The sequence below is a fragment of the Brienomyrus brachyistius genome, chromosome 9 (assembly GCF_023856365.1).
Source record: "Brienomyrus brachyistius isolate T26 chromosome 9, BBRACH_0.4, whole genome shotgun sequence".
Classification (NCBI taxonomy): Eukaryota; Metazoa; Chordata; class Actinopteri; order Osteoglossiformes; family Mormyridae; genus Brienomyrus; species Brienomyrus brachyistius.
In genome coordinates this window covers 20381151-20395491 of record NC_064541.1, presented here as the reverse complement: position 1 = coordinate 20395491, position 14341 = coordinate 20381151, and the positions used below count along the sequence as shown (strand labels likewise).

At 42.9% G+C, this 14341-nt stretch overlaps 1 protein-coding gene across 2 annotated transcripts in view; it reads right to left on the bottom strand.

Annotated features, from left to right (window-relative positions):
- LOC125748777 (dynein axonemal heavy chain 11) overlaps nt 1-14341 on the bottom strand; it is a 53314-nt gene that overhangs the window by 6519 nt on the left and 32454 nt on the right. For both annotated transcript variants that reach the window (XM_049025344.1, XM_049025345.1), the window contains 18 exons: nt 13558-13719; nt 11925-12158; nt 11540-11686; nt 11211-11324; nt 10964-11107; nt 10533-10715; nt 9744-9845; nt 9382-9516; nt 6680-6853; nt 6079-6314; nt 5591-5713; nt 4126-4330; nt 3782-3946; nt 3311-3451; nt 1501-1671; nt 828-950; nt 542-735; nt 228-376 (listed from right to left, as the gene is read on the bottom strand). In XM_049025344.1, the coding sequence (XP_048881301.1) occupies nt 228-376; nt 542-735; nt 828-950; nt 1501-1671; nt 3311-3451; nt 3782-3946; nt 4126-4330; nt 5591-5713; nt 6079-6314; nt 6680-6853; nt 9382-9516; nt 9744-9845; nt 10533-10715; nt 10964-11107; nt 11211-11324; nt 11540-11686; nt 11925-12158; nt 13558-13719 (2902 nt within the window). The remainder of the gene's footprint in view (nt 1-227; nt 377-541; nt 736-827; nt 951-1500; nt 1672-3310; nt 3452-3781; nt 3947-4125; nt 4331-5590; nt 5714-6078; nt 6315-6679; nt 6854-9381; nt 9517-9743; nt 9846-10532; nt 10716-10963; nt 11108-11210; nt 11325-11539; nt 11687-11924; nt 12159-13557; nt 13720-14341) is intronic.

The following is a 14341-nucleotide window of genomic DNA, read 5'->3' as shown; positions in this document are numbered from 1 at the left end:
GCTAAACTTAAACTGGCAGCCCTTCGTATGGCTCAGGACCCGTGAAGTTTCACAAAGGTTGGTGACCCCTGATTTAGAGAGATTCCAATGAGGACATTATGATGTAGACAGAGCCATTCAGTGTGTAATACAAAATAAACAATTCAGTCAACTAATTGATTCCCATACTGACCTCATTCATAGGGTGTAATAATATAGGTTTTTAAAACATGCGGTCTTTTACAAACCAAGGGTCTCTACGTCTTTGAGTGGGTTGACCCCAGGTGACAGGATAAACAACACTGGACAGGCAGGACTGGTCTCCTCAAAGGACTTCTCAAATTCTGTAAGTGGCGCATTCACATATCGGGATCCGAGGCTCTCTTCTACAAAGTTCCTACCATAACAGAACCACAAAAAAAAAACAACACCACCACAGCATGATCCAAACGACCTTGATAACAACAGCCACTTTCAACCATGCTCAGCATCACCAGTAAACAGGAATCATATCGCACACGAGTGGTCCGATGTTAAGGCACTCTGACCAAGAGAACTTTACCTGAGAGCGTAGGTCATCCTATCCGGCCGTAGGGCTCGGAGAATGATGAGCTTCTGCACACGAGTCTTAGTCTTCCAGTCATGGGGAAATCTCTCCTTCTCAGGCCACTCTGAATCGACCAGCTTCCTCCACGGCTTCGCAGAGCCTTCCACATCTCTATCGAGCCCTCGGAATTCATCCAGGCTGGCTATAGTCTGGGCATATAAAAACACACCTGTAGGTGCATACTGTCCGAAAGGTTAAAAGAAGTCAGCGAGTATATCAGATATTTTATGAAGCAGCTTACCTTAATGCTCCCCCAAGCCTGTGGAGAGAGAAAATTTACTGGAGAGGTAGAACTAGACTCCACAGGGAAGCTCAACAGGAAGTCCAGCATCTGGGCATCGATGGAGCCACTCTTTAGGAGAATCTAGAGGCAAAAGAGTCAAGCAAGGCAGGGAGAAAAGCAATGAGGTTAAAACTGTGATTTTGTATAAAAATTATACTGTACAATTTTTAATCATTAGGTCATATTTTCTTGGATTTACATAAGCATAATTAAACGCAACAAAATGAACTGAAGAGGAGATAAGCATGCTGCAACAATTAAACTACTACTACAAGGACCACTATTAAATTAAACTACTACTACTACAATTAAACTAGTCCGTCTTTCTCATTCCACAATGACAGATCTTGCATGCATATGCACGTGGAAAAGGACCTTTAATACAGAAAGGGAAGAAGATGTGGCATGAGCTATAGTTCCATTATTCCTGTAGGACACGCCTACTGTAGATGCCAACGCTTGTGAAGAGACGGGGAATGAACCATAAGTAGCTTGAAGAATTAACAATAGATGGGACAGAAAGTGTTATGGAATGTTTTAAATAAAGTTAATGTTGAATCCGGAAAGTGCAGTGACTGATGGGGGTGACGCAAGACCGCGCGCGGCCAGAGGGAGGTGCTCAGCCTCTCACCTGGAACGTCATGTGTGACAGGAAGGTCAGTTTGTCCCTCTCGAACAAGCCTCGACTGGTATAAAGGAAGACGGAGTAGGTGATGGCCTCCGTGAGGTTGACCACTCTCTCTGCCACCTCCTCGGCCCTCTCCGCTTGCTCGATGGCCTTGAGGAACACTCCGTTAAAGGTCTGAAACGAAGCCCAGAGCAGTGTCGACCACGCAGAATGCTAACGGAAGGCACTCCAGTCACAGTACCTGTGTTACTCAGTCTCAGTGTGACATCTATGAATTGCCAATTTAATGACTAATTTTCCGGCAGATAATTCTTCAAAGCCAAATACCCCACTGTCCATAGGTCTCCACACTGACTGATTCCATCTGGTCACATGAACGGAAAAGCAATTCTGCCAGGATAAGAGGAAAATGCTCCTAGACCAGAGGGATTCATCTACTACATTTCTTACCTATATTCTTAGATTCCCAATATTACCGACTTACAACAACTTAATAATAACTTGATAATAGTGACTGTACCAAGTCCGGAAATACATGAAAAGGTCTGAACACATATCAGGGGTAGAACAATGTATGACAAAAAGCTTTATATTGATACTGAAACACCCCCTAAGGCCCTGGGCCCCCGCTTTTCCTTAGCTTTGCCCCCCCTGGAAGGCTGTCTTAAGGGATGAATGACATGGAAATGTACTTCACAGCACTTCCCATAACCGTTCAGTGATGTTTAGGGGAAGGTGTCTGGCTTTATCCTGGTGTTTGTGAAAATGCTCACATTTTTTGAGAAGCGTACAGGGACGTGATCGTGTAGGAACACCTGGTCCTGTAGATGGTCTGCTCTCCCTCAGCTGTTACAGCACCACACCGAGCGAGCATTGGACCTGATGACTCCCACGGGGGTGGCTGCATGGACCCCCACCATGTTTAACAGTCAGTGACAGATGTGGGCTGAAGGCCTCCTTCAGCTTCCTCCAAATGTGAACTCACCCGGATATAAATCCATCTGCCTTTGTTTACATCAGCACTTTCTTTTTGTCAATTTGCTGCTGTGTGAAACTGAATTGTCCCTCGAGATCAATAAAGTAAATCAATTTATTTATAGTAAAGGGGTTAGGGTGAGCCACCCTTCGCTACTTTATCCTTTGCTCAGGGCTCCAGGGTTTGTGTTGCTTACATCCAGTCACCTTTCTTTCTGCTCTGGCCTTGTATACATGTGGTTCCTGAACGGTCCTGCTATAAAGCTATATAGCTTATGCTGAGAATGCGTCACTGTTGCAGATTCAGCTGTCTGATCGTTTTTGAGGCTGTACTTTTGTGGGAGTGACAATCCCATTAATGGCTGCCTATCCTTGTTAATGGGCTTTGACTTTTGACAGTCCCCCTTTGTCAGTAAAATTCACCCATATTTGGCTTTCATGATTTGACACATTAAATTGTTTAGCAATTTTTATGATCTGCTATCTCTACCTATTTGGGCTCTTTGGAAATGTCTTAGGTGCCTCATGTTGCCTTGAAGACACAAATCAAAGTGTTGATTGTCAGGCCTGTTTTAGCCTGAGCACAGAATAGTAATTGTCATTTTGCCTAATATATCCCAGTTTCATAGCTGTGTTTGTATGTCTGTAATTTCATTTTCATATGGTGTTTCCGTTACTTTGTCCAGTCACAGTATCTGTCAAACAAACTATAATAAGTGAAATTTCGGTCATTTGGTAGTTTCTTTTAATTATCTTGCTAAAAGTAGTTTTTTTGTCCATGACCACACAGTACCATAAGAACTGTCACCCCTTGCAAATGAAGTGGTAAGAAGCTCACCTTGAGAGAGAACTGGTACATTGGGTTGATGCAATGAAGGCTTTTGATGATGAAGAAGAGGAGCGACGCCCTCTCAGCGGCTGGGCGGTACAGCTCCCGGGTCGCGTTGATCTCTGTCTCATTCTCTTTGGCTTCCGCCACCTGTGTGCAGCCGACAGGCAGTCGGGAAGCGGGTCAGTACCGGTCAGTCATGCTGCTCCAATGGTTGTCGCAGAGGAAGTTCGTTTTTTGCAAACATTCATTGCATCACAACCGGTATGGCCTTAGATGAAAATCCATGGACGCTTTCTGATTCACATTCTGATAGGACCTCAATTTAAATGTATCCTCCTTGCATTTCATTCTCAAATTTACTTCAAGCACCGAATTCTGCTCCGAGCAACAAGAAGCGGTTAGGCTCCGTCATGTCTGTGGTGCGTAGTAGCTAAAACCTCTTGCCCTGTAACCTTTGCAAACTTGGCCGCCTTTTACCTTGTGCTCGATTTTTGTCACGGTCTGCTTAGTGTCCTCAAGCTTCTCCACCAGGGCGGTATCATCCAGGAAACTACCCTCAGCGGCTGAGATGCGGGTCAACAGCTCATCCTCCAGCTGCTTCAGTTGAATCTTGAAGTGATTCTGCTGCATGGTGACTGCCCACTGTGTACAAGAACAATCGGCAGCAAACTGAGTGTCATTCACAGCACTGGAAGATATTTTTATGCTGGAAAAAAAAGCCAAACCACTGAAACCACTGCAACAGAGACCAGCACAATTTCTTTGAAGGGGAAACGAAATACTGCGGACAAAGAAAGGGGAGATTCCACTTGCGAAGTTACCTTCTGCATCTCCAGGTCGGGTCTCTCCTGGGCGACCACCTTCCTCAGCAGCTGATCCTCCAGGCCGGCCTGAGTCACCGTGAGGTTGACGAGGGTGACGTGAGCCTGAAGCTCTGGGGAATAGTGGGGAGCTGCCAGCTTGGTGTGGAGAAGCAGCCGGAAACCTCTGTTGTACTCGCACTCCTTACCGGCAAATCGGATGTACCTTTGTGTTCACACACAAACACAGACACATATACTCTGAAATCTGTCCAGCACAGAATATCAGCTGATCATCCTTTTACACAACATCAAGCCTATAAGCAACTTATAGGCGTCTTCATAACCATTTAGCCGAACTGCACTGGCAAGCCAGGAAACAGCTAGTGTTTAAAAAAATCAATGGCGTCTCTTAAATAAAACTTGGGAAATAATCTTCCCAGTAGCCAATATTTATTTACATCCGCATTTCAATTAAAGCACTACTAAGCATACGAACTCTGCCATTTTCCTCCTGTTAAATCACCCCGTGGCTGTCAGCCAATGTGCCCATTTGTTCCGCCTTTTTATTTTAACACGGGCATTTGTGGTCCAGTCTGGTTCAACTCTATATCTTCAAAAGATGGAATTAATGTACTATTGATAGAATCATTACTCTACCAAATTAAAGTCACAGCTGATGGATTGGCTTGCAGGGCGCCGCCCGACACGAAAGGAATAATTAGTATTCATTACTTCACACGCTACAACATTCCAATTATTAATGAACTTCAGCTGCTGGGCCACAGCGAATCCATCATGGCTACCCCGGCCGGCCATATTCATCACTGCAAGGAGCAAGTGTGATGGTCAGCTACAGTAGAAGGAGCAGTATTGCTGTCAATGTTCCACAGCAGCCTGTCAGAGTTCAGGAGACCGAGCTCCAGAGAACATGTCCATTCACATATTTCATACTCATTCTTGTGCACCGACTCAAATGCAAGTTTTACATTATAGTAGGAATATCGGAGCCAGCGTTAACTTTCTGTGTCTCGTTTCTTACTTATTGGACCAGATGCAAACAGATCTTGAGTAGAAGCAATATAATGTGCAAGATTAATAATTCAAACCAGAAATCTATCGACCAATTCAAAAATTCTCTCTGTTTTGTTTCAATTTCCTAATTCCAAAAGAAGAGTTTTCACTGTAGCCCCATGAAGCCAAATTACACAGCACTAATGTTTTGAGGTATAATATATTCCCTACATGCCTAGAATTTCAGTCTAACTGCTATCTGAACACATTAGTAACTTATTCTTTTATAAACTGCTTTAAGTCAGTAATTACTTGAAACAGGACTCACGAGACAAAACGAACATTCTTTTCCATACGAATAACACGAGCAGCATATTCCACGCGCCACTGAGTGCCTGCAGCATTTTTATGTTTGCAAAAAGGTCAATAAAGTCCAATGGAACGCCGACAAAATGTAACCACGGCAACATACCTTCCTTTCTTAATTGTATTTCTTGCCAGTAGAGGATCAAGAATTGGATCAATCATCTCCCCCAAGTTCTCAATCAGGACTTTTGCTCCGGTGGCCAAAGCTTGTTCAATAGTGTCCAAGTATCTTGAAACAATCAAGTAGATCCAAAACAAGGGATCAGTTGCTCAGAAATGTCATTGGATTTCCTAAACATTGCTTATCCTACGTACAGATGTTATATACTTCCAATTGGCATCTTGCAAAAAACATCTACACATTTACCACATATAAATTTCCATAATAGTAAAAAAAAAAAAAGATTGTGTTTATTAGGTTTCAGATGATCTACATTTAAATTTGATTTATATCACTACAGCTGTTTGTGAGACATTAACTAAATGTTGACATATGAGAGTTTCCAAGTATCCAGCTAAATGCTATGTTTGACATAAAAGAAAAAAGAAAAGAATAAAACATTAAACATCCCTACAGGTCTAAAAAAATCTCACCCCTTTTGGCCCAGTTGCACCACTCTCAGGTCGGGTCCACTCCAGTTGCGGACCCATTTGATTCCCTGCTGTTGTGGATCGATCATGAGTGGCCAGCGCTCGCAGTTTGCCAGGATGGCAGCATTCTCCAAGGACATCCTGTCGCTTGGCAGCCCCTCACTGCTCCAGGCTGCCATGGTGGCATCGTCCATGAGTATGAGGATGGGGTCCAGGCCGTCTGTTAGGGGGATGGGATCCTGGAGCAGGAAGAGTAAACAGGAGGTACCACAAACCCTGAGGAACCCAACTGTCTATGTGACAGATCTACTCAAGCACTTAGGCAGAAATTAAAAGCTGATCATCAGGATAATATGTTAGTCAAAGTCAGAAGGATTGAGCAATATGAATACCAATACCAAACCTGGTTTCAAAATGGCATGAAGGTGATACACAACTCTCTCAAAATCCAGGTTAACGTAAAGGAAATTTTACTGTTACCTCTGCTACTGAAACAATATTAGAATTCAAATTCCCGTAATAAATGCTTAAATATGGAAGGCTTACAACTAATGATGAAAATACTTCTCAAAGTGTTAGATGTGCAACAGAACGCGGACTGTACCTTCAAGGATGTGAGGAACGGGATCCATGAGTTTTGTAGGAGTTCCTGGCGATACGGTCTGGTGAAGTAGCCGAGGTAGGAGACAAACGCGGAGGACAGGAGCACGTCTCCGCAGAGGGTTTTCTGCTGGGCCTCAAACTGCTCCACAGCCTTCGTCCAGCGAGCGTTCTCTGACTGCAAGAAATACACACAGACTGCTCAGTGCCCTCCAACTACAACTGGGGCCAGCTAGTCATCAGGACATATCACAGCCATTAGTTGTTTATATCAAATAAATCAGATATTTAGAAATATTTATGAAGCTATTGATTTTAATAAAGCTACTACTTAATTGAGAAAGGTTCTCACAACCACCACACCTGTAGTACAAAGGTGACCTTTGGCTGTGGTTCTGAAGAACATCTGTAGATCGGCCACTAAATGTTTAAGCACATTTTAGAGTCCATCTATGATAATTCGGGAAAACCTACTTGGGACGAAAATTGACCACATTGACCTGTCACCTCCTTATAGTCATTACATGAAAATGCTCTACAAAATGATTAGGCTACTGTGTTCTATAACAATTGCAATTAATGTGTACAACTTCACTATTCAGAGTTTAGATTAAAGATGAAAGTTCTTCAAATATTTTAGTAGAACATCGGAAATGTGGTTTTTATTTATTTTATTTATTTTTTATATTAATCACAAAAAAAATCAGTTAACCTATTTATAGAAATGGGAGAAATGCATTGCACACTGGACAACATTTGTTTGTTTTGATACTAATGTTTTATTTAAAATTAGATGAATTTACAATATTATGTATTTTTGGTGTCTGGATAACTATGAGTGATGGATATTTTAGTTTTATTGTTAAAACTGATCACGGTTAGAGTGCAATATAAAATACAGATTATGCACACTTACCTTAATTTTCTCTTCACAAAACTTCTTAACAGCATGACATTCATTCTTATTAAGACAAGGGCTTCGCCTTACAACAGTTTACACATTTAAATACATTAAAATTCAATAGTTCTCAACTCAACAATGCGTGGAGACGACCTTATGAAATGTGTAAATGGAGTCACAGTTCTCACTTTTGGTGCAAATCCGTGTAAAAGGCAGGTGTTTTAGATGCAAAACACCCTCTTAGCAAACACGCCTTATACTGCTAACGACTCCCTCCTGGGAGAAGTTCTACGACATACTTGTCTAAAAAGCCTAAAAGAGAGCAATTAAAGATGGATTTCACTTATCTTGTGTTTTAGAACATCAAATTCACACCAAATATGTTCTATAATGACACAGCTGAAAAAAAAACTCACAAAACCTTGCCGGACAAAAGCTCTCACTAGACAAAATGCAAGAAAAAATTGCACCATTAATGTGCTTCATACTATTGCTAGTTAATGAGTCAAATAATGTTTTAATGTTCAGTACTACGTACCAGTGGCACACATCCAAATATGGGAAAAGACAAGGCCTGGTCACTAGGACTGGAGGTAAGAAGGAGGATGTATACAAGTGCAAACTCACCAGGACTAGCTTTATAAAAGTTAAAGTAAAATTTCAGAATCAATTTAGCATCCAGTTTTAACTTCAATAATGTTACTCTGATCCCTTTCAAACAATAAATCATGCATAGTAATGCCTTACAAGGGCCCTAGATCTGGAAAACGTGTAATAAATTCCGAGACAGTTAAAAATCACTATCATTTTTCCCTAATGTATTATGGATTGCCTGTAATATCACTCAGTCTGGGGTGAACCGTTTTTAATTTCCAACAGCTGTTGAGGTTTTGAAGTAAGTTAATGATTAAATATAGACTGTCTGATTTATTAGTCTAAACGCCGTTGCATCCAGGTCAATGGCATGAAGACAATTCATTTATCTTGATATGTTTAAATCCTCTGCTTCCCTACTCTAATGTTCGCAAGCAAGCGAGCTTAAAGCTTCACTGTTTAAAAATGTATTACACTCATACATTCCTACCCTTTTATGTTGTTTGTTAACATTTTTTTTCTAATTCTGGTACAGATTGGTCATCCGCATGAAATTTATGTCAAAATTAACACCAGTCTGAAAAACTTTATTTATACTGGATATATAAATGTCAACTTCATTTTGAAATGCCTGTGATTTTATCAGTTTCGCTGCCGATTTAATGGCTGCAATCATATTAATATTAATATTTGCCCACACATTTATCATACGCGTATAAAAATGGCTGTGATGCATTTGCCGTTCAGTCAGTGTCGGACACCGGAGCAGAGGTGTACGAGCTGGAAAACGCAGCACGAGAGCCCAGTCTTAAATTTTCATATATCACTCTGTGGTCATTCTGTCACTTTTCTCCCCTTTTACCAGCCTGTTGGCAAGAACAAATGCTGATGAACCCCCCCCACCCCCCCCCCCGGCACGTCCTGCCCTAAACTATCATTTTCCACCTGGATCCTGACCAGCAGGTTATCCAGTTCAATGATGCATTGGCTGAGGCTCACTACTTCCTTCCCTGCCTCCCTCTCGCCGGTCGCCATCTTCCCTCATGCCTTCCTAAAGGTGCTAGTTCCGCCCACGCCTCTGTAAACCCAGCGCCCTCCTCCCGTCGGCCAGCCGGCCACAGCGACGAGGTCCTGTCACCCCCACCTCCACTCATCTCCAGGCATTTGACCGGCTGCTCGGCCAATGAAGCGGGCGCCGCTCTCCCTCGTACCTGGAGGCCCTGGACCAGCCGGTTGGCGAGCTCAATGGCGCGGCTGCTGCGCCGTACTTCCTCCTGGCAGTGCAGCTTCTCTGCTGAGGCTTTCTCAAACCGAGCTGTGAGGCTTCGGAGGTTGGCATCCAAATCCTAGCCGAGGTCCAAATTTGCAGATGCACCGCAGAAAGATAATGCCGAATGGTCAGCAGGTCGGGGGCTGTTTCATTTCAAAGGACATTTATAACTGCGCTCTACATGCTGTGTGTATATATAGCTTTGAATCTAGTAGAATTTATTTAAAGATCAGCTTTGAGGTGCGTGAAATATTTTGCACATTTTAATGTCCGCATGTGTTCCTGGGGTGGAAAGCCACTTACGAGCAGCTTCTTGCGGATGGTGGTGAGCTTCCCCGTGGCCACGTCAAGCTCGCTGTTGGCCTGGGATAAGGCCTGCCTCTTCGGTGCAACTTCACAGTATACCTACAGGCATCACGGCAGAGGAAAATGAGCCAGGAGGACCACGCTGAATTAATACACGTTACCCTCCTGAGTTGATCAGAGCAAATGATTAAATATGAAATGGAATATCATTAAAAAGTTCAATTCTCTATATATAATCTATTTAATTTGTTTTAATTTGATTACTTATTATGAAAATGACAGTGTGAATATCAATCTATACTTTAGGTAAAAGATCATTTTCATAGTAATATATACATAATGTCTGTCCCATGAGATATATTTTTCGTCTAAAGCATTTTGCCTTACATTAATCGCACCTTGAAAATACATTCATTATTTATTCATTTAACATTCAGTACATCTTCATAATGCATTAATTATTCACAGAACATTCAGCGCTCATTCATAATGCATTCAGAGAACATTCATAAGCAGCATGTAAGGATACCTTAACATCCTAACATACCTTAAAAGCTTTAATATGCATTTAATATTTGCTATTCATTAGGTTGTTATGCTTACATGCTGCTGATGAATGTTCTGTGAATGCATTATGAAGGTGCACTGAATGTTCTATGAATGCATTATAATGGTACACTGAATGTTCTATGAATGCATTATAAAGGCATTATGAAGGTGTAGATAATGTAAAGCGTTTCCCCATATTTTCCAGCAACCATCCACAAACGTGGGTTAGGGTCCCACCTCATAGTAGCGAACAATGTTAATGGTCCAGGCACAGAGTCCAGCGGCCGCGAAGGACTTGGTGCGGACCAGGTCCGGGTGAAACTCGGGCTTGCTCAGGTACTCCTCTTTGACCACCTTCAGGCACGCTTCTGGAATGTGCTCTTTGTCATAACCCATCAAAGCCTGCAGGAAGTCATCTGCCTGCCAGGGTTTAAACAAGTGCTACATCAGCATTTCTGCTGTCCTCTGCATTAGGAAGTATAATCTTTAAAATAAAATAAGATTTACGTTCAGTATGTACATTTTTAAATGTAACTATGTGTACTGCCAAATTTTATTAAATGAAATTATATGATAGAATCTCAAATGAGGCATCAAAACACACCATCAAGGCTAAAGAAAAGCTCAGTATGCATGAGGATGCCGTGAGCGACCCGATGACAGGCTACCTTTCCCATGAAGACGCGGGCCGCCTTCCAGCTGCGGTCTCTGGGCACGCGGCCGGGGGGGGCCAGCAGCACCATAACGGCACCCACCACATTGCTCACAGCCGCTGGTGGGTTGGGAAACGACTTCAGCTCTGTCAGGTTTACCTTCGGGGATCAATTAAGCAGCACTCAGGCGAAGAAGGCCGACATGCTGCCAGTGGTAATTTTGTGCCGTTTCCTGCCGTTGCAAAAGTGGCCGCTGGGGTACCTTGTTCAGGGTGTCCAGGGCAGCTGTGGCGGCCTCTAAGGAAGGTTCAGCCTTGGCCAGATCTGCTTCACAGTCCTTTCGTTTTAGTGACACCTCTGCTTGCATGGCTGTGACCTGCCATCAAGGGAACAGAGTTACCTCAGGACACAAACCGGGTCATTCTCTCGTGAACAGCTTTTATAGCTGAAGCCTACAGTCAATAAACAATGAAGGTTTTACGTATCAAAGACACATTGTAGTTAACCTCTCAAAATCCAACACTAGGTTAGGGGCCACAGAAGCACAGGCACCTAGGAGTCAAGCTGTTGTTTACAAACAAACTAGTCCACCTTCCGTTCTTCTTCATCCACAATCTGCCTTTTGCTGCTCGCAATCTCTGTCTGGCAGCCAATCTTTCCGATTAGAGCTTCTGCATCTCGATTCTTCAAGTTCAGCTCTACTTCCTGTGAGCTCAGTTTGGCCTTGAGATTGTCCACCTGCAATGCAGGGGTTTTTGAAAAATGCAAATTCACTGTGCCAGAGGTGCCCATATGTTCACAAGAAATGACAAATCTGCTGCTGTCACCTGAATTTTCATTTAGTCCTAGACTCACAGGCTCAGAAATTACAACTGTGGGAGTAGAAAAGCTAATGACTAACTTTCAGCTGCATTAGAAAGAAAAATCACAATATGCATAGAACGTAGTGTGTTGGCAATCCTAGAAATTGTAGTACCTGCGAGGCAGTGGTCTGCAGCTTCTGCAAACCGTTGACTACTCTCTCCATCTGACATGCAAGCTCTTCTCTCTTCTTGCCCAGAAGGTTCCGGTACAGTGTGATTTGCTGAAGAAAGCTCTTGGGGGTGGTGTAATTGTACCTCTTCTCATTGCGGCGGTATTTTTCACTCGCCTGGTTGACGCTGGTGTGAGCGTAGGCCATGAAACGACTGATGGATTCCTGGATGTGTGGCTGTAAAAGCCGGGAAGGCCCATGGAACAGGCCGGATTGCACCGAGTTTAACACTCAAAGCTGATGGCTTCTGAAATATTATCTTCATAAATTCAGAATTCATCTGCAAGTTTTCCCATTTTACTCAGTCCGGCCAGACTTACTCAATCGGAAGTTTAGGTGGTGCAACCAGAAATGATTATGCTTTGAAACCACTGCAAAAATAATACATTTGAGCCAGTGACACACGGACTTCAAAGCAGGATCACTTTCTACGTCACACCTCAGTCTCCTCACTCCCGTGGAGAAGAATGACTACAGATTTGTCACGTTACTCATTGTGTGCATTTCTGCTACAAAGCAGTTTATTTTGTCCCCATCTACTAGGTATCGATTACTACATAAATGAATTATTTACACAGGCAGGAATCAAAGCACAACATAATGCACATTTAAAAAGAGTGAAAATAACACATTAGGCAATGGAAAGAGAGACATATGGTGAGGTGACTGTTGCATTTAATTCCACAAACTTTCTCTACTGTCATATATGAGATGAACAAGATGATAACGATGCTCATTGTTCTGGCACTTTCTGTGTGCCGACACCGTGCCGCTCCTGTTGGGCTTCAGAAAGCTTTACTTCATCTGGGAATTAAATACCGGAATACCGACTCTCCATGGCGTTCCTATATATGTGGGCTCAGTCAACCGAATCTGTTTTTAGGTAAATATAATGTACTCATTCAGTGCTCACGCTGCACCACAACTGTGACATATCTGCATCCTGAGCACCTATTCACGGTCCAAACAGCAGAGCTCGCGCTGACTCCCACCCTGGCAAACGGAGGGATCTCTTAGCCAGGCAGCAGCTGGTCGTATGTCAACCAGGCTCTGGAAAGGGCCCGCCCCCCAGCCTGTCACTTCTCCTCAGAGAAGGTCACCAGCAGACAACGCTTCCTGCCTCAAACAGCTGTGCCACCTAAGAGGGTCGTCTCACTGTTGTTAATTACTTGTTTTATTAGCATAAATGATCCTGGCTAGTGATCGTTCCACTGCCAAAGAGTAAATAATAACAGAGAGAGAGACTCGTTCTGTCACCGAACTTAATGTGCATCTAATTGCTCATTTGTTTCTTTGTTAGGGGAGAACTAATTATGAGAAATCTAGTAAGAAATTTAATTCATCTGCATTGTATTAATTAAAAGTATCAGTGAAGTAACGGGCTTTCAGCTTGTTTGCGAAATACTGTGAAAAATCGTCAAACATAAACCGGTGGAAGAATATTCTGGAAAACATAAAGAATTATAATTGTAACATTAAGAAACTCAGGGCCATGAGATGAGACAGATGCAGAACTGACAGTAGGGGGCAGTGTTGTAAGTGGGACAGAGAGGAATGACACACTTGTAGACCTCACCTCAATTCCGTCCATCTCCTGCAGAAACCTTCGGCTGACGGACTGTAGGGCTGCGGGGGGCCACTCGTGGAACCAGTCGATAGTCGTGCAGCTGAAAAGGGTGGGGAAACGCCGGGCCCGGACTCTGAGTCTGCTGCCCACTGGGGAAAAACACAGCACCACCTAGTGGTAGAAAGAATGAAGCATCTGTTAACTGCACCCTCCATCTTTAATCCTTCCCCATCCGGGGTCATTTATCTGACATAATCTTATCATGAATTAACATGGATCATAATTGTATCTCCAAAGACATGAAAACCGGACCCATCAGTAGATGTAAAATTCTGCCACCTACAAATAATAAAACAAATTCTTTATACAAATAGTTATTACAACAAAAATGACATCACATCAGTCACATATTCAGTGGAGGAAATATCAAAATTAGTTATCAGTCACTAAAATATCTCTCCAATAAGGGGCGCTATATGCCTGGAAGTGAGGAATTTGGCTTAAACGCTCTCACACTGAACACACACTTGATAGATGAGGCATGATGAAGTGCAGTGCTGCCCAGGATTGTTGTGTGGAAGAACCCGTAATTTTGCAATAGATACGGTCTTTTTAGAGAGGCTGTGGCATGTGGTTTCAGTGAAGCCCACACTACAGAATTATCCCTCTCATTCTACAGTGCGGGGGTATTTAGCTTTCAGTGCGGGGGTATTTAGCTTTCTGCTTCACTGTATTCTTCAAACAATGCAGCTTTGATCAAGTGCCCTTTTAATATTAAACAGTAAGCAAAGTA